This window comes from Canis lupus, chromosome 12 (assembly GCF_003254725.2).
Source record: "Canis lupus dingo isolate Sandy chromosome 12, ASM325472v2, whole genome shotgun sequence".
Lineage (NCBI taxonomy): Eukaryota > Metazoa > Chordata > Mammalia > Carnivora > Canidae > Canis > Canis lupus.
Genome location: NC_064254.1, coordinates 11379520 through 11405985, shown reverse-complemented (window position 1 = coordinate 11405985; position 26466 = coordinate 11379520). Strand labels below are relative to the sequence as shown.

Here is a 26466-nt window from a genome sequence, read left to right as displayed (position 1 = left end):
TTGTATTCCTACCAGCAATGAACAAGATTTCAATTTCTTGACATCCTCACTAATGTGTTATTATTGTCTGTCTTTTGTATATGTGCTGCTGAAGCGAGCACAATTGTCTGTCTTTTGACTATAGCTATCTTAATAGGTGTGAAGTAGCACCTCACCATGGTTCTTATTTGCATTTTCTTAATAACTGACTAGTGATGTTGAGCACGTTTTCATGTGCTTATTGGCCATTGTATATCTTCTTTGGAGAAGTCCTTTGCTCCTTTTTATTTTTTTTTATTTATTTTTATTTATTTATTTATTTTTTTTTAAAAAGCATGGACACAGGTTTTATTTTTTTTTTTTAATTTTTATTTATTTATGATAGTCACAGAGAGAGAGAGAGAGGCAGAGACACAGGCAGAGGAAGAAGCAGGCTCCATGCACCGGGAGCCCGATGTGGGATTCGATCCTGGGTCTCCAGGATCGCGCCCTGGGCCAAAGGCAGGCGCCAAACCGCTGCGCCACCCAGGGATCCCCTTTGCTCCTTTTTAAATGGGTAGTTGCTTTTTTGTTGAGATGTAAGAATTCTGGCCATATATTCACATGGTCATATATTCTGAATATTAATCCCTTATCAGATGCATGATTTGTAAATATTTCCCCCCATTCTGTGGGTAGAACAGCTAAGTTTTAATCTTAACTAACTTGATATGAATGACAAATAACCTTCCCTAGACTTCACTTTTCTCAAACATAAAGTGAGGGTATTAGACTAGATGACCCTCAAGGTTTTTCAGTTCCAAAAATTTACGGAATAGAGTCCTTAATATGTAAGTTAATATGAGGAAATAAACATTCCTACCACTATTCTCCTTATAAGCAAATCTACTTATGCTATTCACTAGTTTGGCAAAAACCATGCCACAAAGGTAAATTCTTAACTTAAAAGGCCTAATCCTTATGAGATGAGTTACACAGATTGAATTCTGCTAGGCTCACTATCTGAGAATTTCATAATATGTGATAAATCTAAGTTTGTTTCCATAGAACTATTCAATATAATGGAAGAAAAATGTATAATCATTACCTTTCAATCAGTAATTTTGTTATCTCATTATTTTCTTGAAAAAGGCAAATGAGGTTGTTTGGCAGGGAAAGGTAGTTACACAAATGTTCAAAATGGCTTGTTCCAGAAACTGCAAATGGAGAAGAGAAGAGTGATGCATATAACAACTAAGAGTAGGTCCTGCAGGAGAGTAAGCAATAGCAGAGCTTAAAAGCATAATGAAAGAATCTGAATTTACAAGTTCACAAAAGGACATGTGGAAGGGGACCACAGAAAATGGCACAATTGAGAGCAGAGCCAGGCAACTCCCACAACAAATTGGTTACAATTTCTTGGTGTCTCCGTGTAACCATTTGCAAAATGATGTACTTACCTGATCTACTTCACTGGGGTTATGTGTGAACAAATTAATGACAAAAATAACATATGGGGTACTCTGGAAAAGCATAAAGCAATATAGAAATAGAAGATGATTTTATCATGAGAGATGGATTTAAGTACTACCTTTAATCATCATTGCAAATGATTCGGAAGTCTAGACTATTAGCTGAATGAAAGTGTCAGTCAACAGACTTTGAGAGGGCAACCTCACATGCAGGCCCCCTTGCCTGAGCCATTCACTGTGAGGTACAGACAGAGTAAACTTTAAGTTTGCCTTGATACTACGCTATTTATTTTTAAGATTTTATTTATTTATTCATGAAGACAGAGAGAGAGAGAGAGAGAGAGAGAGAGAGAGACAGAAGATAGGGGCAGAGACACAGGCAGAGGGAGAAGCAGGCTCCATGTAGGGAGCCTGATGCGGGACTTGATGACTTGATCCTGGGACTCCAGGATCATGTCCTGGGCCAAAGGCAGGTGTTAAACCCCTGAGCCACCCAGGGATCCCCACTGATACTACACTTTAATGAAATGAATCAAAACAGAACACAGAGAACAACTGTAAAACACAAAATGAATTCCTTCATTAAAATCATATATGTGCAATTATGGGTATTCTGAACATTAATGCCACACACTTCAAGTTAGAAAACACTTGACATTGTGAGTTATCCTCTTTTATTATCTGAAGAACCCAGTTTATGGATAACATATAATTGAATATTTTAACTCTGAAAGCAAAACTAGATTTTTATAAATAAAAATAGTACACTTACTGAGACGCAAATAAAATCACACATATATATAAATATGCATTTTATTCTATATTTGCGTACATCACCACAATCAGCTATATTCTATTTTTTTATTCTATTTCTTTTTTTTTAAAGATTTTATTTAATAATGACAGACACACAGAGGGAGGCAGAGACATAGGCAGAGGGAGAAGCAGGCTCTCTACAGGGAGCCTGATGAGGGACTTGATCCCAGGACCCCGGGATCACACCTTGAGCCTAAGGTAGACGTTCAGCCACTGAGCCACCCAGGTGTCCTTGTAAGTTTTCTTTCTTTTGTTTTTATTTTGAGAGAGTATACGTGAGTGGGGTGGGGAGGGGCAGAGAGGAAGAGAGAGAATCTTTTTTTTTTTTTTTGAAGAGAGAGAATCTTAAACAGGCTCCACGCCCAGCATGAATCCTGACTTGGGGTCAATCTCATGACACTGAGGTCATGACCTGAGTTGAAATCAAAAGTTGGATGCTTAACTGACTGAGCCATCCAGGCGCCCCTTAAATTTTTATTTTTGTAAGTTACCTTAATTATAAACTGCTGGAGTGAAAGACTACCTACATTTCCCACATTTTGAAGAAAACTAGAAATTACCTTGAAGTTCAGGTGGAGAAGGAACTCCATTTAAGTAATGAAAAAACAAAGCGCAACACTTAAGGAAAGGCATGATTCCATTTCTGACATTCCTCCATAGATGCCAGCCAGATGGTATTTCTTTCAAGGCACTACAAAGAGAAAAATGATAATTGGGAAATCTAATGAGGAAAGGTCATTCTAGTTATAGCACAGTGTGAAAACAGGGACAACTGCTATTTGGAATCAGTGGCACAGAAGCATATAAGGAGCGGGCAGCCCCATTACAGGACGTCAAGTATAAATAGTGCTATAGCTGCCAATGCTCTTATTAAAATTTATAAAAGTAATATAGCTATATAAAGAGAAAATTTGGAAAATAAAACACTACCCACTATTCTAGAAACTTTTATCAGCATTGTTATTCTGGCTATTTCTATTTGCACACTCATCTAGGTCTTACGTAGCTATAGTTGTAACATATGAAATATAAAATTAACTTGTTTTTCAGAACATCATAAAACATAATTCTTATCAGAACTATAATATTCTGATAATATAAGAATACATCAATCATAATATTCAGCAAATTATTCCCTTGTAAGCAAACACTGTGATTGCTTTAAATTCTTTGCTAATACAAACAATATCACGGTGTGCATCTTTTTTATGCCTATAGGTTTTTCTATATGTCTAATTATTTTTTTAAGTGTGCACTCTCAGAAATGAGTGACTCAAAGAATAAATATTATGGTTCTTGACATACACTGTTAAAAAGCTAAGTGAAACAAACTGCTGTACCAAATCCAAATGGCTGCAAAAATATGTGGAATTCTAGTAATTTTCCTGCACTCCGGCCAGTCCTGGATATTACCTTAAAAATATATTATGCTGACTTAATTTGCATTTTAAAATTCCTTGTGAGACAACATATATTTTAGAATAGTACTTTTCAAAGTAAGTTCTATACTTCCACTAGTCACTGCCAAATGCTCTGAGCAAAAGAAAGATTCCATGGCCAAATACATGTGGGAAGCTCTACAAATTACTCCTTTCTCAGAGATTTCCAATCATGTTATTATATTAAAATGTCTGGAGTTCTGTGGATCACTTCCTCATCTCTTTTAAACATGTCAACAGGCAGCAATTTCCCTTTTTCAACAAACGAATTCCTTTTTCATGCTATCACTTACTGATATTTGGGAACTGTGATGATGTAAAGATCATGATCCTACCTTCCTGTACACTGGTGAAGTGTTTTATACAAAGCAAGAACTGCTAATTCTTCTTCACCAGCAGGATTTTCTTGATCCATGCCATTCTCTTCTGAAAGATACGAAAATATTAGTACTTCACATTTGCCTATGAAGTAGATTAAGGACCATTTCATTTAAGTGCTCAAATGGACTCCTATATTTGCACATTATCTGAAAATACTCCTACAAAATACAAAGAACTTTAATCTCTCAAGTGCTCAGATAGTATCAATCTCCATCTTAACAAGGAGCCAGGAGGCTTTAGGAGAGGAAGCAAATGTGCTTCAGCAGGCCAGGAAGCAGCCTGTGAATAAAATCAGCGAAATATACATTCTATGGTACTAGACTATTACTGAACTTACAAAATAAAAATAAAAGGAAAAACATTCACATAGCTAGGGTATTGTTTATTTATTTATTTATGATTTTATTTATTCATGAGACACACACACACAGAGAGATAGAGACAGAGGCAGAGAAGCAGGCTCCATGCAGGGAGCCTGATGTGGGACTTGATCCTGGGACCACGGGATCACACCCTAGCTGAAGGTGGATGCTCAACTGCTGAGCAACCCAGGTGTCCCACTAGGGGATTTTAATAGAACGGAATTTGTTTCAAAACTTTCTACATAAGGATCAACAGAAAAAAGAAGTAGCCTAATCATAATTTACGCATTTCTCATCTAGGCACCTCTTCCTCTTACTTTCCTTTTCTTTTCTTTTTTTTTTCTTACTTTTCTTTTAAACAGAAAACTCAAGTACTTTGTCCTTCATGAATCTGAAAAAAAGGAGTTACCTGTACACGAGGTAAGTAAGATCTGTACGATGTGTGCCATAGTAACCAGATGGAAAATGTGAAGATCTCCAGTGCCAAGGCTGATCCCAGAAAAATCCTGACACTGCAATGCAGGGAAAGCGAGCACCAAGCCCACCTAGATACCAAATGCCAAGGGTCAGACAGGTCACCTTTCCTTCCAAACTTGAAGATATTTCCAATTTCTTAACATGATCCCCTTCTGAGCTCAGCCCATCCCCTTCAGAAATCTATATTGTTACAAGGCACATGTAGAAATTCTGGGACTGGCTACATGAAATGACTTACGGACTAATGGAGTCTTCATAAGCACCGTTTCATATGCCCAGTGATTTCTAATACATACCTTACTGTTAGTTAAAATACATGAATTCTAGCTCATTTTTTTTAAAGATTTTATTTATTTATTCATGAGAGACACAGACAGAGGCAGAGACACAGGCTCTCTACAGGAGCCAGATGTAGGACTCAATCCTGGAACCCAGGATCACACCCTGACTCGAAGGCAGACACTCAACTGCTGAGCCACTCAGGTGTCCCGAATTCCGCTCCTCTTATGAGCTTTTTAGACAAGTTCACACCTTTGAGCCTCAGTTTTCCTGCTGGTAAACTAGCAATAATATATATATGTTTTTAATATCTCAGTAGCAAGGATGTAAGGGCTAACTAATAAAGAAAGTGAAAGCAGTCAGGTGCACAATAAATGCTAGCTTGCTTGTGAGCCACCTGCTGCCTGTCCAATGGTGCCAGTGGTGGCACAATCTTTATAGGAGTCATAGAAACAGTAATAATAGCTAACATTTACTGGGGACAGAGTGCTCTAAGCTCTTTACACTGCTTTTTCCACTGAGTTCTGACACAATCATTTGAGACAGGGACTAACCAATTTAAAGGTTCAGAATCCAATGCCCAAAGATTATGGGGACAGCAAATGGGGTTGCTATGTGTGTGGTATACTCAGTGTCCTGTGTAAAGGTGACCTAGCTAAGGTGGGGTTGAAAATCAGCCACCCACTGCTTAGCCAGTGCTGTGTCTGGGCACTAAGACTCACCTGCCTGTCCGATGCACCTGCTCAGAATACATTCCTTTTCTTAATTCGCAGAAAAGGGCTGTCTGTTGCTAAGTAATGTGACCATAGGGTTTACCTGTCCCAGAGCACTCTGAGTCAGCAGCAGCCCTTATATTACTAGTGTTACTTCTACTTCTTTATGGGTAAAAAACAAAGAGGTAAATTACTGATCTTAGTCATCAGTCACAAAGCAAAATAAGAGAGGTCAAGCCTCTCAACTATATTCCTTAACATTTTCTTTTTTGAGGCTTCTGGGAAAAGAATTATACTCAGAAGTAGTAAGAATAATGGATGACAACTCCTCCTGTCTGCCTCTACACTGGTCACCAAGTCTAAGATACAGTTGTCATAAAATAAAAAGAATTTTAAACCCCAATCACAGCATAGGGGCACCTGGGTGGCTCAGTTGGTTAAGTGTCTGCCTTCAGCTCGGATCGTGGTCTTGGGGTCCTGGGATCAAGCCCTGTATCAGCTTCCCTGATCATCAGGGAGCCTGCTTCTCCCTCTGCCTTTCTCTGTCTCTCGTGAATAAATGAATAAAATCTTAAAAAACAACACAAATCACAAGATACTCACCAATAAATGAAACATGTCGATATCTAATATGCATGGAAGGTCTCCATGGTTGTCATCTGGCACCAATGCTAAACAGTTTAAAAAATTACATTAGCATATTTCATATGTGAACATAAATATGAAATTATTTTTAAAATGCATATAACCTAGTTTAAATTTATCTTTTTATAACATGTATATGAATTTATAAGCTAGAACCTGTACATAAACAGTATTACCAAAATATTTTTCATAATGGAGAGTAGTTGCACCACTAAAAAAAAATTACAGAAGATGAGAAATTACCATAACATATATGGTACAGAGGTGTTCATACTCACATGCAAAAAGTTTACAAAAGTGTCCTTGCACCACTGAAAGTGATGCCACTGTCCAATGTGCTGCAGCAAATCTTGTTAATGACCTAAGACAGTCATCCTGAAATAAAGAGATTGATGCAATGAACAAAGAAGTCAGCATATAAGGTACATTTAATTCTTGAACAATGTAGGGGGTGGGGGAGCTGTGCCCCTTCCCGTCACATTCAGTTGAAAATCTGAATATAACCTTTCACCCCCCTCCCCAAAACTTAATTGCTGATGAGAAGAGTTACTGATGATGTAGTTGACTAACATATTTTTTATGTTACATGTATTAAATATATTGTATTCTTACAATAAAAGAAGCCGGAGAAAAGGAAATACAAACAAAATCATGAAGAAGAAAAAAAAAAAAAAAAAAAAAAAAAAAAAAAAAATCATGAAGAAGAGAAAGTACATTTATGGTACTATACACACACACAAATTAAAAACCATGTATAAGTGAACCTGTTCAGTTCAAATTCATGTATGTTGTTCAAGGGTCAACTGTAGTTATCTTCTTTTAGGAATCCTAGTTCAAAGCACAGCTAGTCAAAGCAAAGCTGGATGCACGTGAGATCTCTCTAGGATCTTTCTAGGGGGTTTGTAACTGAATCTGTCACATCTGTAATGACATGTCTCTAACATGGAATGAATAATATCTAATTGTATGCAGAATAAACCAAAGGCATCTCCTTGAAACCAAGCTGCTGGTTCTCTATGGAAAAGGATATATGCATCGAGACAGATTATAAACAACTAAGGTGATGCAGTATTTCTTTATTTTTATTCTAAAGAGATACTCTAAAATGTGGGAAATCTTCCAAATATTGGGGAACCTATGGGCAAGAAGATGAATGTAACAAATCAGGGTGTCTGCAGCCATCAAAAATCATTATGGGGACTATGTAGCAACAATGAGAAAAATCTTGATGTAAACTGAAGAATATAACAGGAACAAAACTACATGTAAATACCAACTGTAATCAAGTTTAAACACGCTAATGGAAAAAACAGGTGGTGAACAAGAGTTTTTTTTCTTCCTGCTTAATTCTCTATTTTCCAAATTTTCTTTTTTTTTTAAAAAAGATTTTTATTCATTCATGAGAGAGAGAGAGAGAGAGAGAGAGAGAGAAAGGCAGAGACACAGGCAGAGGGAGAAGCAGGCTCCATGCAGGAGTCTGATATGGGACTTGATCCCAGGTCTCCAGGATCACACCCTGGGCCAAAGGCAGGCGCTAAACTGCTGAGCCACCCAGGGATCCCCTATTTTCCAAATTTTCTGTAATGCTATTTGGTTCACCAAATATTGAGGACTAATATATGTTAGCCTTGGTTTTGAAGATCTTAAAATAAAAACTAACCCCACTTCTCCTGTACTCAAGGAGCTCACAAGAGGGATATTCCACTCACAGGACTCAGAGGTTTTCCGGGAAAGCAAAGCTTGAAGAGTCATCATAAAGAGGAAGAGTCTGCTTGGGCCACTTTAGCAGAGGTGAAGGCCTGGGAGGACTGGCAATGATTCTGCCAGCGTGGACCATGGATGCAGGGATTGGCAGGAGGTGATAATGGAGAAACAGGTTAAGAAGTTTAAGAGATGGGGCACCTGGCTGGCTCAGAAGAGCATGCAACTCTTGATCTTGGAGTTGTGAGTTCAAGCTCCACACTGAGTATAGAGATTACTTACATAAATAAATAAATAAATAAACAAACAAACAAACAAACAAACGTTAAAAAAAAGTTTAAGAGATATAGTCACTGTTACTTTTTGGAGGAACCCTTTGATATTGTATTAGGAAAAAAGATTCAGAATAGAGACTGCTATAATACTCTAGTCAAGAAATGATGTGAGGCTGAACCAGACAAGTAGGAGTATGTATGAAAGGGATAGGACAAATATATAGGAGAGGAATTCAACAAACTCTGCTGACCAACTAGATGGATAACTAGATTATCTTTTTAATAATCAACATATTACCAACTCTTACTTATTGTAGCAGAAAATATCACAGTCAATGCTGATATGTCATAACATTATATCATATACTTCATAGTTAAGAACTATCATTCTGCTGATTTACTATAAAGATACAATTCAGGACAGTTTTTTATTTTATTTTATTTATTTATTTTTTAAAAGATTTTATTTATTTATGAGAGAAAGAGAGAGAGAGAGAGAGAGGCAGAGACACAGGCAGAGGGAGAAGCAGGCTCCACGCAGAGAGCCCGATGTGGGACTTGATCCTGGAACTCCAGGATCACGCCCTGGGCTGAAGGCAGGCGCTAAGCTGCTGGGCCACCCAGGGATCCCCAGGACAGTTTTAATATCAAGTCTACTTCCAGATATTCCAAGTCCAAAGTGGCTTAGGTATTTCTATTTTTTTTTTTTTTTAAGATTTTATTTATTCAGGAGAAATAGAGAGAGAGAGGCAGAGTCATAAGCAGAGGGAGAAGCAGGCTCCATGCAGGGAGCCCGATGTGGGACCCGATCCTGGGACCCCACCCAGGATCATGCCCTGGGCCAAAGGCAAGCGCCAAGCCACTAAGCCACTCAGGGATCCCCAGGTATGTTTTTTTTATATTTCCAACTATAGCACTAAAAATTCAAGAACGAGAACAGTTTTTAGTTTTCCATTTTTCGCATGTTTAACTAAGATCTCTGGATGAAAAGAGCTGAAGTCTATTTAAAAGAAAATCATGGGGGATCCCTGGGTGGCGCAGCGGTTTGGTGCCTGCCTTTGGCCCAGGGCGCAATCCTGGAGACCTGGGATCGAATCCCACGTCGGGCTCCCGGTGCATGGAGCCTGCTTCTCCCTCTGCCTATGTCTCTGCCTCTCTCTCTCTCTGTGTGACTATCATAAATAAATAAAATTAAAAAAAAAAAAAAAAGAAAATCATGGAAAATTAAACCACAAACATTACTTCTTCACTATTGTTACAGAAAATGGGCTTTGCTATGAAAGGAGTGAACTTATGCTTAAATAACTATTTCAGGTTTTTAAGATTGAAAAAAGTAGAACTACTAAATTTCCATTTCACCATTCTGTGAACTGAGTAAACTGACAACTTACCAGTCTGCAAGGCAAAGGACCAAATAATGGTTTATCTTCATCACTTAAAATTCTTTCTGCAGATTAAAAATGGTTAAGATGATGAGTTTGATGTTATGTACATTTGAAAGCACAATACTGTCAGGTTCTGAAATCTTTTAAGTCATTTCACAAGAATTAACTGTGGATGAAAAGTAAAATTAAAAACACATCCTCTTAAGAAACAAGAAGTTATAAGCACCACCAAAATGAATTCTCTTGCTGTGCTTTATTTATAAACTATCAATCTAATATTGGGTCTGTATTTACTTCCTACTTCAAAGTCTTGATTTCTTTATACTTTTGCCACTTTACACATCTCATTTAAGTACAGGCTTCTACACATAATTCATGTTAGCACATGCTTGTGACTTAGCGAGAGACACAACTATAAATCTCTTACCTATGCTTTGGATGGTGTATGCACAACTACCCCAACACATTATGGGTACACGGGGATCCTCCTCATTGGGATGAACCTTTAGTCCCACCTTGTAAGTAGCAGTTCCAAATGTTGTTAGCATTTCTTTTATGCTCTCAGAATAAGGGTTCCTGAAGTAAACATGTATGGAATTAGCTTAAAACAATGTGTTCATGTTAATTAAATGGTTTAGTTTTTTTTTTTTTTTTAGATTTTATTTATTTATTCATGAGAGACAGAGAGAGTGGCAGAGACACACAGGCAGAGGGAGAAGAAGGCTCCCTATGGAGAGCCCAATGTGGGACTTGATCCCAAGACCCCAGGATCATGACCTGAGCTGAAGGCAGACGCTCAACCACTGAGTCACTCAGGCATCCCTAATGGTTTAGTTTCTTAACAGCCATTTGCTATGTTGGAATTGAACCACTTACGCTATTTAAAAAACAGAGTGTGCAAAGCGGGAATTAAAGACATGCAAACTGTCCCTGAATAAGAGGAGTTATACTTTATTTTGGTGGGTAGGGGTGAGACCCAGGACTGAAAATAAGGTATTTGGTGGAAGCCTACATACTGAACCTTAAAAACAATCCTTGACCTCTATCTCCATTTTAAGAACACTGGCAATGTATACCCACTGCCAAAGATGTTAGTCTCTCCAGCAAAGAAGCCTTGGGGGGAGCCATTTTACAAATAGGCATCTGGGGATCCCAAGTAAGAGCAGTAGGTGCCTGATCAGTTCACAGGTCAGCAAACTCCAGCCTGCCTACCAGGCATCAATGAGCTTTTTCATGACTTACTGTGGAACAGCCACTTGAGGACCAGTACACATTTAAAGAAAAAATCAAGCATCAGAGAGATAAACCTAAACAAATAGGCAGAAACAAAAAATACAGGGAAAACAGTACAGAAGCCAGCAAACCTGCAAGAAATTTAGAGGATCAGCCTAAGAGGGCCAACAGTGAGCTAACAGTAGGACTGTCTCAAAGAACAGAAAAACCAAAAGAAGACTAAGAAACAAAACAATTCTCATAACTTAAAGGATATGAATCTTCAAAAAGTCAACTGAAAACGTAGTAAAATGGATGCGGAAAAGATTCATATATCAAGGAACATCACAGAGAAATTTTAGAACACTGGGAATTAAAGGGAAGTAATAGTCATAAAGGAACAGGAATCAGAATAGCATTAATTTCTCAATAGATGCTAGAATTTGGAGAACAGTACTTTGAAAATCTAGATGAAAAATTACTTCTAGCCTACAATTCTATACCCAAGCCATCAACCAAGCATATGGATAAATAATTATATTTTCAGACATGAAAATTTAACACCCAGGCATCCTTTCTTAGGAATCTGAAGGGTCACCTGTGCAAAACAAGGGAATAAATTAAGAAAGAGCATGATTTGAGATGCAGGGAAATATGAAGGGAATGGCCAGGCTTGGAAGTCTCAGGGTACCTTGTCCTGATCAGGGCAGGAGGACACAGGTTCCAGAACAAAAGATCATCTGATGTATCTGAGCACTGAGAAAAGTTACTGCTAGACATCTGAGAGAGCTATTACACCACGGGTGTGTGCACAGAAAAGTAATATATACATATAAAAACCAAGTACACGAAAGAAATAAGGTGATTATCAACCACCAGAAAGATAATGTTATATAAGAAAGGAAATAAAATCATAAAGCTTCTATTAGTAAAGCTTCTATTAGTAAAGACCATTAAAATGTAAAAATTGCTAACCAGTTTAACTAAAAATTGTGAAATAACTCTACTTGGATAGTCGTGAAGAGCAGTGGATAGGGTAGATAGAGGTAAGGGTTGAATTTTAAATAGTCAACAGAAAGATAATGGTGTAAAAACAATAAATCAAAAGACAGTCACCTAAGCATTTGAATTCGATATATAGAAGTAAATGGCAGAACAAACAGTATCATAGGACTAGGGATGGGGATGGAGGTAGGCGATGTGGGAGGCAAGACTCACGTTTTTTCTAGTTGGTAGCTTTACATGCATTATGTCACTTTATCTTCACAACGTAAGGTAGATATTAGTACTCACTTTACAGATGAGGAAACTGAGGTACAGAGAGGTCAAGCAATTTGAAAAGCATCACATAGCTAGCAACTAGTGCTGCTGGGAACTGAATCAAGCAGTTGTAGTTTGTCCCTAGAACCTATACTGTACTTTATAATAAAACAGGGCTGAAAATATTCTGGCTTTGATCCTGGGTTACTATGACATTGGTGGGGCCATCACCAGAAATATGAAAGTCAGAAGGAAAGTACAGGACTTGGGGGGAGCTGAGCAGTTTGGATTTAGATGTACTGATTTGTTGCTGAGGAGAGCCAGATGAAGGGCAGAGCAGGAAGTCAGCAATGTAGACTAAGAGAGGTTGGTGAGAGGAAAGCATGTCACATGGTTCTTCAGTTTTTATCAATATACCTGCAGTAAGTATCAACATTTAATCCTTAAACCTCAGATTTCAAGATCAATGTACCATAATGTTTTGCTCCCTAGTTTGACAAATAATATTCTAACCACTAAATTTTTTTAAGTGGAACAAATTCGAAAGAAATAAAATAATATACTCACTTAGGATGAAAATCAGGCCTAAACCCTTCAGGGAACTGCAATTCATCCATATTCTCTAAATTCTTTGAAGAAGCAGTATCTACAGAGATAACCATTTTATATTATTATTCATCAGTCTATAGTATTTCTATAAATTTCATCCTAAATATAGGTCAAAGAAATTAAAAAATGACAGGAAAGATTACCATTAATAAAAAGTGGCCTAAGGTACATTCAAAGCATGAGAAATACTACTGCTGATTGACCGAGGCACCTTCTGCAGTCAACTATGCTTTTCCTAATAGTATAGCCACTAGAACACAGCTAGGGGAAGTAAGGAAGGTATGCTATTTTGTTTTTATAAAAACCAGTGATACAAAATCTACTCAGACTGCTTTCCCACAAGGTCGTTAAATGTAGTACATATTTATGAAACTTGGTAAGTCTTTGGTAATGCCAACAATAAAGCAAGTCAGCCCATCAGAACTAAAGCTGGCTCTGCAACACTCAGTTACATTCCCCCACCCCCAGAAGCTCTTCAATAAAATGGGGGAATAAGTGAGAAGTATTTATTATAAACTTCACATGAGCTTGTGTTTTTCAAGAAATAAGGAATAATGTGGTAAGTCAAAACTAGTTCATTAAGACAAAGAAAATTAGAATAAGTCAAATTTTAAAATGAGAGGTTTCACTTTTAAATTAAAATATTCTTAAATAATTTCTTCTGGAGCTACATTTTCCAACAATCTCAGATTTTAGGGGAAAAATGAACTTATCAGAACTTACTAGGAGTACTTTCTTCTTTCCTAAGAACCTGTAATGCTTTTATTTGCTGAGAGATTGTTCTAATCCACTGAGTCAGTTTTGGTTGGTCTGAAATATTTAACCTGCTAGAGAAGATTATAGAGACTGTTTAGTATTCTGTTGCTTAGTTTAAGATACAAAAAGACTCTATAATTATGCACTTTATTATGCTCATAGGCATAATAGTTTAAACACACTTCCAAAAAAAAAGAAAAAAAAAAAGCTAGGGGAAAATTCGGTGCCTTAAAAAAATTAGAATAGATATTTGCCAATAGACATGAAAAGATATTGTCACTATAATGCTAATAACGTTATTTGTCAAAAATTTCATTTTTTCACAGTACTAGAATTTGCTAGTATTTACTGAGTGTTTATTATGTGACACTTAGTAAAAGCATTTTATAGTATTAGGTTTAATCTTCAAAATACTCTTATGAAATAGGTTACATTATTTTCCCCATTTTACAGATGAGGAAACTGAGGTTTAGAGCTATGTAACTTGATTACAACCCCATCAAGGACAGATCTAGCATTCAAACCCAGGTATATCAGACTCCAAAAAAGCCTGTATTCTTCATGAACTATGTTGTAATTGACCTTCATGGGGGGGAAAAGAAAAACAACTAAAGTGATGTGTGAAATACAACAAATATAATTTTCTTCTGATATGCAGTGAATCCTTAATCTAACAATGATTAATTTATCAATTCAAATGCAGAGGTAAGTCATGATTTTCTGTTATGATTAAAAAGTGTGAGCTTATAAGCTTATACTCAAATCTACTAATGTTTTAAGAAGATTTTGTGGTAGCATAAACTAAGACATCATAGTTTGAATTCCTAAAATTGAAAAGAACTCTGCTTTGAGTTGGATCCAAATAGCACAGAAATTAATAATGTTTAATATGCACAAAACTTAATTAGTATTTGTGTAGGTAAGGTAGACAGTGTAATTCTAAACCGAGATATAAAACCCAGTTTTGAAGAGAAGAGAGTATCAAATTCATATTGAACTGAGAATGTGCAATACTTCTATTAACTAGAAACATCCTAGAAATTATGAAGTAAAAATTTTCCATTTTGAAAATGTCAACAGATTTTCATATTTTGGCCCAACTCCTGAGGTATTATCAACCAGTAGAGTGTAAAAAATTACATTTGTTAGAATATTCAATAAATTCAGTTGAAACAGCTCCTCCATCCCCCATCAATTTACTAAGTATATCTTGCAAAGTATGAGGAAGAGATTTAGAGTCCTAGAAATAAAGGATATAATTTTCATAAATACATGAGAATTTTACACCTTCTATAATGTATTATGGGTGACCAAGAAACTATTAAATTTGGCCCGTTCCTTTCTAAAAACTAAAGTCATATTTCACAGGAATACCAAAAGAATGACTACAAAAAAAAAGAATCTGGAAAACATTATGCGATTACCTAGTGTGATTCTCTCCCCTCTGGTTTATCATTTCATTATCTTCAAAGGAAAACTACTGCTTAAATACAAAGGTTTATGAGGCCAAATTTACCTGTTAAAAATATTTCGTGGAGGAAGCAGCAGAGGAATTACAGTATTACTCAAGCACTCACAGAGGGGACAAAGGAATTCTCCGTTTTCCACATCATAGCTGGTATGTAAGCGCAATCTCTGTTGCCTTCGCTGTTCTTTAGCTTGAACGGAATCAAAATACCTTTACAATTAGAGAACATGAGGTATCAAAAACAATGGTAATTTTTCTCAATGAGAGCCACAAGCTTCAACGTTTTAACTAATTTGTTTCCACAATACAAGAATTAAAATCTTCACATTTCTTGGTCTCAGTACTGCCTTGTCACTTCCCTAGGGCTGGTGGCGACTTCCTAGCGCAAGTGCATGATCACTGAATGAGCACAGTGCTAAGATAATAGCATTGATTAGTTGGTTTTGCAGAAGAGAAAGCACCAAAGTAGAACAAATTAGATGTTATCCCATCTTAGGTTGGGGAGCCGGGACAATCTCAGGAAGTAATAAGGCAAGTACTAACACCTTTCAAATCAAGAGGAACACCCTGGAAAGACATTACTCATCTAGGGTTTATGCCACCGAAAAAATCTTTTTCTTCATCCAGTTTGTTAGCTAATACAGATCCCCACATTTAAAGATATATCTGACATACTATGAAGTTTCTAAGATACTCGTTTCACATGTATGACAAAGCAACTCAATTTTAGTTGTTATTAGGTAGTGATATGCAGTTTTTTCCTTCAGCATCTCTAGTTCTCTTTTTTTGGAATGAAATGTCTTTTACTTAAAAAGTTAATTTTGAGCCTTCGGATAAGCTTCTCTTGACTAATATTAAGAATATAAATTACCTTTGCCAACAATGGGCATGCATAATGTGCCCACAGCTACCAGTGTGTGTTCCGCAAGACAGATCAGGGTGCATGAATAATGGATCATATTTTTCTGCATTACAAAACAAACAAACAAAAAACAAAACAAAACAAAAAACCAAGCATTTAATCTTCCTATAATAAAGGTACAACTTTAAATTGTGAAATCCTTGATAGGTGTTTGTAAACTTGAAATGAAATGCTAGTTTATTCCTTTGAGATACCAGTAATTTATGCAAGACCCTGGATTACTGAGAAAGCAAGACTCTCTAATTTTCAACACCCTGAGCAAATTAAACATCCCTGATTTGTTAACTGAAACTAGAATTCTGTATTATACATCTCTACTCTTCCACGCTTTGAGGGCACCATTCCTTCCAAAATTCCTGAGCTTATTAAGTGGGAGATTCTTCCCCGGGGCTGCCTTTAATACTTTAGGATAGCTGGGTCTTAAGATCTGCAACAAAAAAGTTGTTTTGGCATTAATGGGGCGCCCCCTAGAGGAGATTCTGCTTAAGACACTCATGCAAAGAATAGTCACAATCTACTTTACCAGAGCCAAAGCCAAATGCCCAGGACTAGCAGCCCAGATGGGGGGAAAAAGAGTAAACAGTCTTCTGATGCTAATTTTTATATTCAAAGGAGATGATAACATGAAGACAAACTTAAGATGGGTGCCTGGCTTCTTTCTGGAATTCTCTATATAAATTAGCATAGTCTTAGAAATTCCATAACATTCTATAAAGAATTATTCAAGTTTTAATTTGCTTTATATACTAGAACAGTACAAATGTCATAGGATAAAAAAAGATCTTTCCCGATATAAATTGTGAAAGCATCTGGAAAATCTTAGAGCAAAAGCTTTTTCTTCACAAAATAATTAAATAAAATTGATAACTTTATCTCTGGCTTTCAATGAAATTTATAAATTGCTTAGTTCAAATGATTATTTTTTAAGATGAAGCAGATCAATCTTTTTCAGCTAGGCTCTTGAGGGCTAGCTACACTGTAAGAAGACTTTCCTTACAGAGAAAAAGCTATCCTACCAGCAGGTTTTCAATTCTACAAAGTAAAAGGCACTTGCTAAATAAGTGCTTTGGAAATTCCTAAGACACAGTTCTCACTCTCAAGTTTACTGGAATTGTTGAGGCATATGACATATAAACAAGTCTAAGAGTAGAGATATAAAAGTGTCTGCAGCTTAGATGCTCCTGGAGGAATGAATGACTTATTCCCTCCTTAGCAGTTGGAAGAGGGCACTTAACTGTTATTCCTTTTTAAGGGCACCTGCTTAGCTCAAAGTCACACCTCTTTCCAGAGGTGGCCAACAACCAGTCACTGATCAGTGTTGGGATTTAAAGACGCAATTCCCCTTCTCCAAATAAGGACCCCTTTGAAGGGCCATCTGGCCCCAGAGTTCCAGTGGGGTGGGATGAAGCCTTTGAGGAATTGCATTAAAGCTCAACTTCTCCCTTTGCCTAAACCTGCTTCCTTCCTTTCCATTCCACAGATGTTGATTCCAAGGCTTTCCCAAATAAATGTCCTGCATGGTCATCTCTATTTCAAGAGTCTGCTTTCTGGGGAACCCTATCAGTGATATTATCACTACTTTGCATCAGAATCTGGTTCAAGGACCGTTTTTTATAGGCAACTCGGTTGCCAGCGAGATTCCCAAGATTGGTTCCCAAGAGATTCCACTTTGGATTTATCCAGTAGACAAAATTATTGTTTCAGTGTGGCAACTAATTATTAGGACTTTACAAGTGTATTGAAAAATGGGAAAGACTGCTAAGTACCAAGTATGCTAACACTGTATCACAAAGAAAAGCTTTCTTTTGAAAATCTGTTATTTACCAGCTATGTAATTCATGGCTGATACTTAACTTCTGGAGTGTTTCCACATCTGTCAACTGGAAAATTTTTGCCTAAGATGCCACTGAACCTATGGAGTTATTAATAGCTTAATAAAATTTCTTTGCCACACTGAGCAGCAGTCACTGAGAGGGAGGAGAGGATCTAGCTATGACTTACCTGGATCCTGAATGAATTTACTCCTATTTTTTGATAATACAGTTGATCTTTGAACAAATGCTGCAAGAACCATTGCCTTGCTCTCCACCTTCACCTCTTGCTCCTCTTGACACAATATACAGGTAACAAACTGTCTCTGTTCAGGGACCTGAGTTTGTGCTGGCCCCAAAGCTGTAAGTGCCATATTTGAAACCATAGGGCTGCAATAAAAGAATACAAGTTTCATGAATGAGCCTAAGAAGTTTCCATTTAATCATAAAGCAGTAGACTTTAGGTATGTACATATTAAACATGTGTGGTTTTGATGATTTGAACTGGTAGAAGTCACTCATATATATGAAACCATCTCCTATAACCCTCACAGCAATCCAATATGCAACACAGAAGCCAGACACTCAGTTAACTGAGCCTAGTACACTCATTCTTTTTTTTCTTAAGATTTATTTATTTGAGAGAGAAAGAGAGCGTGCGAGGTACAGAGGGAGAGAATCTCAAGGAGATTCCTGACGCAGGGCTCGATCTCACGACCCTGGGATCATAACCTGAGCCAAAATCAAGAGTTGGATGCTCTGGGCAGCCCGGGTGGCTCAGCAGTTTAGTGCCGCCTTCAGCCCAGGGCCTGATCCTGGAGACCCAGGATCAAGTCCTGTGTCGGGCTCTCTGCGTGGAGCCTGCTTCTCCCTCTGCCTGTGTCTCTGCCCCTCTCTCTCTGTGTCTCTCATGAATAAATAAATAAAATCTTAAAAAAAAAAAAAAGAGTTGGATGCTCAACGAACTGAGCCACCCAGGCGCCCCTGTGCACTCATTCTTTGAATGTCAAGGGTGTTCTGTGTGACACATCATTTTGAGCATACACATGGTATCTTATCTATAGTTGGAGATATACTCATAAATGTATACTAAAAACTAAAATTCTATGGGTAATTCCTATTCGCCTACCAATCCTTCTAAATTACTTTCAGATTAAAAATGACTTATAAGGAATAAAACCCAACATCTTTCCCATTTGAGAACCAATGGTCAAGAGATAAAAAAATGTTAATTATTTTTTTACCTATTATCAAGAACAGCAGAAGTAGAGGCATCTAGTTCTAATGTCTGCTGAAAGAGTTCTTTGTTCTCATCAATAAAGTGCCGCTGCATCTCAGACATCTGGGCCATGATCTTTTCTCTGCGCAGTCTGGCAATCTCAGCTTTTCTCTTCCTCTCAGCTTTGTCTTTGTCTCTTGAACTCTGAAAGTATGCTTCATTTAATTAGACCATTAGATACCAAATTAACATTTTTGCCCCAAAGCAGAACTGTCTTGATTGTAACTACTACTTAAAAACTATTTAATAATCTTACTTATCTAAACAAGAGAAAAGATTTTTTTAGCCTGTTTTAAAAAAAAGGATAGACACAGAAAAAAAAATTGCTACAACAAATAAAAAGTGGCACATTGTTTGGAATTCACATTTTTTGTGAATAACATCAACTACCAACTTATTACAGATAAGTTTAGTTGTTTATAGTGAACTTGCTACAATCCTTCAGTAGGACCTCATTTGCTTTTTATACCTCTTCCATTATGGTTCCTTCAGTCTCTGCCACAGGACTGGTGGATGAACTCTCTCTTATCTTCTTAATAGCATTAAAAGTCTATGACAAAAAGTGTCAGTTATTTGGAAGCTATGAAATATTATCAAAATTTAAAGATAACAAACACTGAATGTTTCTCATGAAAAGCAAAGTGATGCCAGAAATTGTACCTTTAATATCCATCTAATCATATCTTTGTGGACATCTAGGTAGGGAGCATTCTGTAGTGTTTCCAGCATAGCTAATATGCTAGGGGAGTTGTTTGGTGCTTCACCAGGTTCTAAGGCAGAAAAAAAAAAAAAAGGCACAATAACAACTAATATTTCACAGTGTTTATTACTATGCACAAGAAGATAAGGTTGCTTATAACATCATCTGCCCATCATTTATTTACAGCTCTACTTATTAGAGATTTTCAATACTTCTTAAGAATGTGATGTATCTGTACTTAAAAACAAGTTAACAACTAGAATGCTTTAATCATTCAAAATGGACATCTTACACCAAGTGATTATTTTAACATAGCCTTTAGCAATTAAATAAAAACCCAGCTAAAAGGTCTGAGATTTTAAAAAGTGTAAGAAATGAACTAGATTACAAGGATGTGTGTGTAAAAATACATCAACTTATTTTGGCCCTTTTTTTTTTTTTAAAGATTTTATTTATTTATTTATGAGAGGCAGAGAGAGAGAGGCAGAGACACAGGCAGAGGGAGAAGCAGGCTCTATGCAGGGAGCTTGACGTGGGACTCGATCCGGGGTCTCCAGGATCACACCCTGGGCTGCAGGCGGCACTAAATGGCTGCGCCACCCGGGCTACCCTGGCCTGTTTTTGTTTTTTTTTAAGGTTTTAATTAATTTATTTGACAGAGAGAGCAAACACAAGCAGGGGGAGCAGCAGGCAGAGGGATGGGGAGAAGCAGACTCCCAGCTGAGCAGAGAGCTCCACATGGGGCTAGATCTCAGGACCCTGGGATCGTGATCTGAGCTGAAGGCAGATGCTTAATCAACTGAGCCACCCAGGTGCCCCTTGTTTTGGCCCTTTAATAAAACCTAGATTTAAAATAAAATGCATTTCTTCTTCTGTAAGTTATTTCTTTATTTGAGGAAAAGACATATAAGACATATAAGTCCACATCAAGAGTACACTTAATCTAAATGTTAGCTAATTTAGTTTTTTTTTTTTTTTTGCTAATTTAGTTTTATAGTAAAAAATGTCCAGTTATTGACTTTCTTGGTTTAAGTGCTGCCATTTGGGCAAAATATTCCTAAGAGGGCAAGAGATTGAACTATGTGATCTTTAATATTCTTTCAGATCTAAAGTTCAGATCTAAAGTTCTAGAGAAAATGATTGCTGAAAGAAAGAGAGAGACAAAGAGAATCTGATGTTATAGAGAGATGCGTGGATGAAATTATAGTTTAATACCTATAATGGGTATTACTATCCATTACACCACCTGCTGAAACTCCTAGTATAAATTCATTTAAATATCTGAGCAAATGGTGGATTGCAGGTCTGGGGCAGGGAAAGTATAAGATGAGTCTGGGGCATCTTTTGTGCCAGAAAGTAAGGTGTGCTCAAATACTAACGGGCTAGGGTCAAAAGGGCAGGGAAGCCAACTGAACAGATTCCCACTGACCAAAACTGGCAATTTGAGCATCAAAAAGAATCTTTTTTTTTTTTTTTAAAGGAACCTTGATCATATGTGACTATAAAAAATGGAGTAAATGAAAACCCAAGAGTAATATTAAAAAGCAAAGCACAACAATCCTAAGTGAACAAAGAAGCCTCATGGTTGTAACCCCTGAAGGCAACTATTAGACCAAATGCTTATTCTGAAAATCAAGAGAGGAAAGGCTTTTCTTTAGAGATGAAATATGAAAGGCTTTTCTTAGAGATGAAATATGATGGCTGAAACAAATGCTTTAAAAAAGTGTGCAAATATTAAAGAAAATATAGCAAAATACTAACTACTAAGTCTAGGTGGTAGGTATATGGATGTTTCCTGTACCAACATTTGCCTGTGTTTAAAATTTTTAACAATAAAAAGCTAAAAGAAAAGTCTTCTGGCCTTCTTAAAAAAAATCACATTACTTTATATATAAAATGATAATCTAATCCTCTATAGCTAATTTTCTTATTTTTAGTAATATGTCTTTATAATAGCAAGAATTTAAAAATGAAACCCTGATAGTAAACTTTGTATTTTCAAAGCATATCTGAGAATTAAATGTATGTGCTATACCGATTTCAAGCTAAGGACTCCTCATTAATGCTTTCAGTTTATGAATTAAAATTTATGTATTTTAAGTATGTGCAGTCCCTAAGTATTTTTATGAAAATACATCAGGATCAGGATATGATATAGTACCTTTAACACACAGATGAGTACATATAACCTCAGAAATCTGGATTTACTATAATCTATTTAGAATCTATATGAGCAAATAAGAGGTTATACTACATATTTAAAATCAGTAGTATCTTCAATTAGTTTAGTAAAAAGTATATACATACTTGATATCTTCTGAGTGAAGGTAAATGTTACTACATGCTCTTCTGTGACATTGTCTAAATGCTGTTTTTCTTCTTGTAGTGCCATTCCAATTAAATGTAACACCTTGAATAAAATGTTTTGTAACTTTTAGTAAATCAAAAATCAAGCACTTTTTTTTAAAAAAAGATTTTGTTTATTTATTCATGAGAGACACAGAGAGAGAGAGGCAGAGACACAGGCAGAAGGAGAAGTAGGCTCCATGCAGGGAGCCTGACATGGGACTCAATCCCGGGTCTCCAGGATCAGGCCCTGGGCTGAAGGCGGTGCTAAACCGTAGAGCAACCCTGGCTGCCCAAGCATGTATTTTTATAAGCGGTAATAAAAAAGGATTCACCACTGAAAAAAGATAAAGCAAACTACTAAAGACTAAGTGCAATAAAAAATAATTTGAAGTACTAATTTTTATTAAATTCAAACTCTAAATTTTGTTTTCTAATAAAAAAATTCTCATTAAGGAAACAAAAATTTCCATGTCACCTAGGAAGAAAATTCAACTGCAAATTCTTAGAGTAAGTTCATGTAATACGTCCTTCTCAGTTTTATGACATCTCTACACTACAGTCTTAAAAAAAAAATCTTCTAAGAATCAGTGACCAAATAATTAGAGCTGAAAGCATCTATCATGTAATGATCTAGTGTATAATATTCTCTAGTTTCTCTAAGAACTAAAAATCTTAATCATCTCAGATTTTTTCTTCTTTCTTTCTTTCTTTCTTTCTTTCTTTCTTTCTTTCTTTCTTTCTTTCTTTCTTTCTTTCTTTCTTTCTTCTTCTTCTTCCTTTCCTTCCTTCCTTCCTTCCTTCCTTCCTTCCTTCCTTCCTTCCTTCCTTCCTTCCTTCCTTCCTTCCTTCCTTCTTTAAGATTTTATTTATTTATTCATGAGAGACACAAGGAGAGAGAGGCAGAGACATAGGCAGAGGGAGAAGCAGGCTCCTCACATGGAGCCCGATGCAGGATTCGATAATGGACTGGGATGATGCTGAGCCAAAGGCAGGCACTCAACCGCTGAGCCACCCAGGCATCCTCATACTTCTATTTCTAATACCACATAATTTATGAAGATTTTTACAGTTCTTAAATCTCACAAAAAAAACCCTTACCAGACTTCTAGGAAAATATAAAATTACATCGATTTTATTTGTATCTTTACTGCTCTTATCCTGCTCCCCAATCTTGGAAGGAGATATGTGTGTGTTGTCTATATGTTTCCTCACACAAAGAGCTACTGTGGCTGTCAGAGACTTGGATGAACTAGGTTAGCTTGAAGGACATAAAATAAATGTACATAAAAGGTAATGCTGTTCACTCCTTTCTTCTCCATCATTTCCCATAAATCTATTGCTCATATAATACTGATGGTCTCTAGTAGTCTATAACTCCATGCTTTTACATTTTAAGTATATGTTTATAAATGGGAGGGGTGTGTGTGAGTATACACATATTCTAGCCAATGAGACACTTGAGTCTGCTGAGATAATGGAAAGAAAAATAGCTTTGGAGGATGGATCTGAAATAATGCTTGCTTTCATTTATATCCTGGCTTCATAGCTTTCAACCTAACGTGCCTTCAGGGAATCTGTATAAGCCTAATTTCATCATCTTTAAAATGGGGGAAAAAACACCTTCCCTGTAGAGTTTTAAGAATTGCAAATATTGTATGCAAAAGTACCTACCACAGAAACAGGTACAGAGTAGGCAAATTCTATTAACTGAATAATTACTATTATGTTACTTAGTAGTTGAGTAACACCAACAAGTTAACTGAATCTTACTGAAACTTGACTTCTTCATCTATGTAATGGAAAAAGTTGTATCTACCCAAATGGGTGTTGTGTGAATTCAATGAAGTAAACAATTCAACAATGACTTACATCAAAGCTGTAAAATAAAATACAAACAAGGTTCTATCACTTATTAGCTACATGACTATAAATCTCGGAGTTTTAATTTCTTCAATTGTAAAATATAGATACTGATGAACCCACAGGTTTTTTGAGGAGGTTAAATAAAAACATGTTAAAGATAACACATTACACAAGTATCAGAGTACTGCATAAACAGATATCACAAATAATCAATGAGAAGAGTGGCCAACAAGACCAAGGTAATCACAACTAAGTGGTATAATTAAAAAATACCTGCCTGGCTCTCATTTTCATTGTCAGACACAAAAGCAGTAACGATATTACCATATTTCAAATTAAAATAACACTATGTTTTGTGCTAATTTGTCTGTGTATAGATATTGACAAGAATATTTTGGCTTTTACTAAAAAAGCACTAAAATATAAATAATAAATGTTTTCAAACCTACCCTTTGGAGCATGGACTCAGACCACGCATATCCGTTATGTTCTACAGCCCATTGCAGTACTGTCCTCATGATGCACAACATCACATCTGACTGCAAAATGTTTACCAGACTTGCAAATAGAGGGCAGAAAGGAGGCAAAACTGGAGGTGGAAGTGCTGAAAATAAAGTTATTATTTGGCTTCTTCTGTAGAACATGTTTTTAAAAACCCATCTTTTGATAGTCTTCACTCAAAGAATAATCATTAACATGGATCTTAAAGCTATATTTTACCTTCACAAGGTCAAATGCATAAAAACTACATAAATAGTAGTGCAGTGCAGAGGAAAGCCTTTCTTTTCCCTAAAAATGTCCTAGGATATGAGATAAAAACCACTAAGCCAGAGGTGACTCAGTACAATCTATTTCTGTATTTGCATATTTATTAGTCTTTTGAATGTTCACTCAGAAAGCATACATTTAAATCTTCCAATTCACCAAGGGTAATCATTATAGTCAATAGAAAACAACATTTAACAAGTAGAAAAGACAAAAGATTTTTAGAAAGATTAAAAATACCTGTATCTTCCCTGTTTTGTCTTTTCAATTTCCGTTGAGCTTCCTCTGCCTAATAAAATTGGAGAGGCAATTAGTAATACACAATAACCTAATATCTACAACTACTAAGTTAATTTTTGTCATACCATTTTCTGATTTTAGAAGATATTTACCCTTATTTCTTGGCCCCCCCAAGCCCCAAATGACACATCAAGATTATTTTCCTTTCCTACACAGTACCTACCCCCACCAAGCCCCAAAGAAGTTCTTTCTTATCTTAATATGCAGGGGAAACATGTATAAACCAAAACCAAAATGTTACCTAGGGTTAAGCTCTATGGCACACATCTAAAACTAAACAAAGCTTCATGTTTAAGTTTAATTAACATCCTTTACAAAAACATATTTTAAGAGTAGACTGCTGGGGTGCCTGGGAGGGCTCAGTGGGTTAAGTGTCTGACTCTTGATTTCAGCTCAGGTCATGACCTCAGGGATCATAAGACTGAACCCCCATGTCAGGCTCTGTGCTCAGTGGGAGACTGCTGGAGATTCTCTCCCTCTGGCCCTCCCACATGCATGTACAATTTACCTCTTTCTCAAATTATAAATAAGTAAATCTAAAAAAAAAAAAAAAAGACTCCTAAAAGACAAAATTTACCTACAATTATGAGGAAAATTCCCTAAATTACTATGGAAAAGCATAATGTTAAGTAGTAGCAATTCTGAAATGAACATAAAAGAACTTAACTGATTATTATACAGGTTGACAATTTGTCTTCAAAAGCCAATAAAATACAATCATACGTGTGGTTATGTATATAATTATATAGATCTTATATATGTATTTAGCATACATGGCAGCAGCAGGGGATGGCCCAAAATGTTAGGTGGTAATATTTTAGGTAATCTATGCCTTCTTCATTGTACCTTTTTATATTTTTTCAAATTTCCTACAATATTTTTATTGTATTCTTTTTCAATACCTGAAAAGCAGTAAAAGTTGTTTAGGAAAAAAACAAATCAACAAACACACACAGCTCTTCCCCAGTACACTTTTAATTTTCCCATTTACCTTGGACTGCTCTGCCCTTGAAAAGTGATAGAAATACAAATTGAACTCTTTGGCACACTCTGGTTTCAGTTCATACATGCCTCGTCCTGTTAATCCAGGTTTTCTATGGAAAAAAAGTCCTTAAAATATTATTACTAAAGTCACACCCTAATTTATGAGACAGTCTTAGATAACAGAATAAAAAAGCAGAGCTCTCACTGCTGACGAATGTAAAGTGGTACTATTTTCTGGGTTAATTTGGTAATCTACAACCAAAGCTCTACATGCATCATCTTATC

The 26466-nt window shown here is 36.3% G+C and overlaps 1 protein-coding gene across 7 annotated transcripts in view; it reads right to left on the bottom strand.

The window, feature by feature from the left end:
* The window catches only part of UBR2 (ubiquitin protein ligase E3 component n-recognin 2), a 129675-nt gene that overhangs the window by 10436 nt on the left and 92773 nt on the right, over window positions 1-26466 (bottom strand). For 4 of the 7 annotated variants that reach the window (XM_025418802.3, XM_025418801.3, XM_049092570.1 and 1 more), the window contains 20 exons: window positions 26189-26291; window positions 25138-25186; window positions 24582-24736; window positions 22228-22330; window positions 19881-19990; window positions 19690-19770; window positions 19186-19364; window positions 18132-18331; window positions 16080-16173; window positions 15257-15418; window positions 13708-13811; window positions 12943-13021; window positions 10331-10479; window positions 9910-9965; window positions 6821-6917; window positions 6501-6568; window positions 4838-4973; window positions 4021-4111; window positions 2807-2937; window positions 1067-1175 (listed from right to left, as the gene is read on the bottom strand). In XM_025418802.3, the coding sequence (XP_025274587.1) occupies window positions 1067-1175; window positions 2807-2937; window positions 4021-4111; window positions 4838-4973; window positions 6501-6568; window positions 6821-6917; window positions 9910-9965; window positions 10331-10479; window positions 12943-13021; window positions 13708-13811; window positions 15257-15418; window positions 16080-16173; window positions 18132-18331; window positions 19186-19364; window positions 19690-19770; window positions 19881-19990; window positions 22228-22330; window positions 24582-24736; window positions 25138-25186; window positions 26189-26291 (2256 nt within the window). Of the gene's footprint in view, window positions 1-1066; window positions 1176-2806; window positions 2938-4020; window positions 4112-4837; window positions 4974-6500; window positions 6569-6820; window positions 6918-9909; window positions 9966-10330; window positions 10480-12942; window positions 13022-13707; window positions 13812-15256; window positions 15419-16079; window positions 16174-18131; window positions 18332-19185; window positions 19376-19689; window positions 19771-19880; window positions 19991-22227; window positions 22331-24581; window positions 24737-25137; window positions 25187-26188; window positions 26292-26466 lie in introns of those variants that run through there. The other 3 variants (XM_025418803.3, XM_025418807.3, XM_049092571.1) reach the window with 3 other exon arrangements.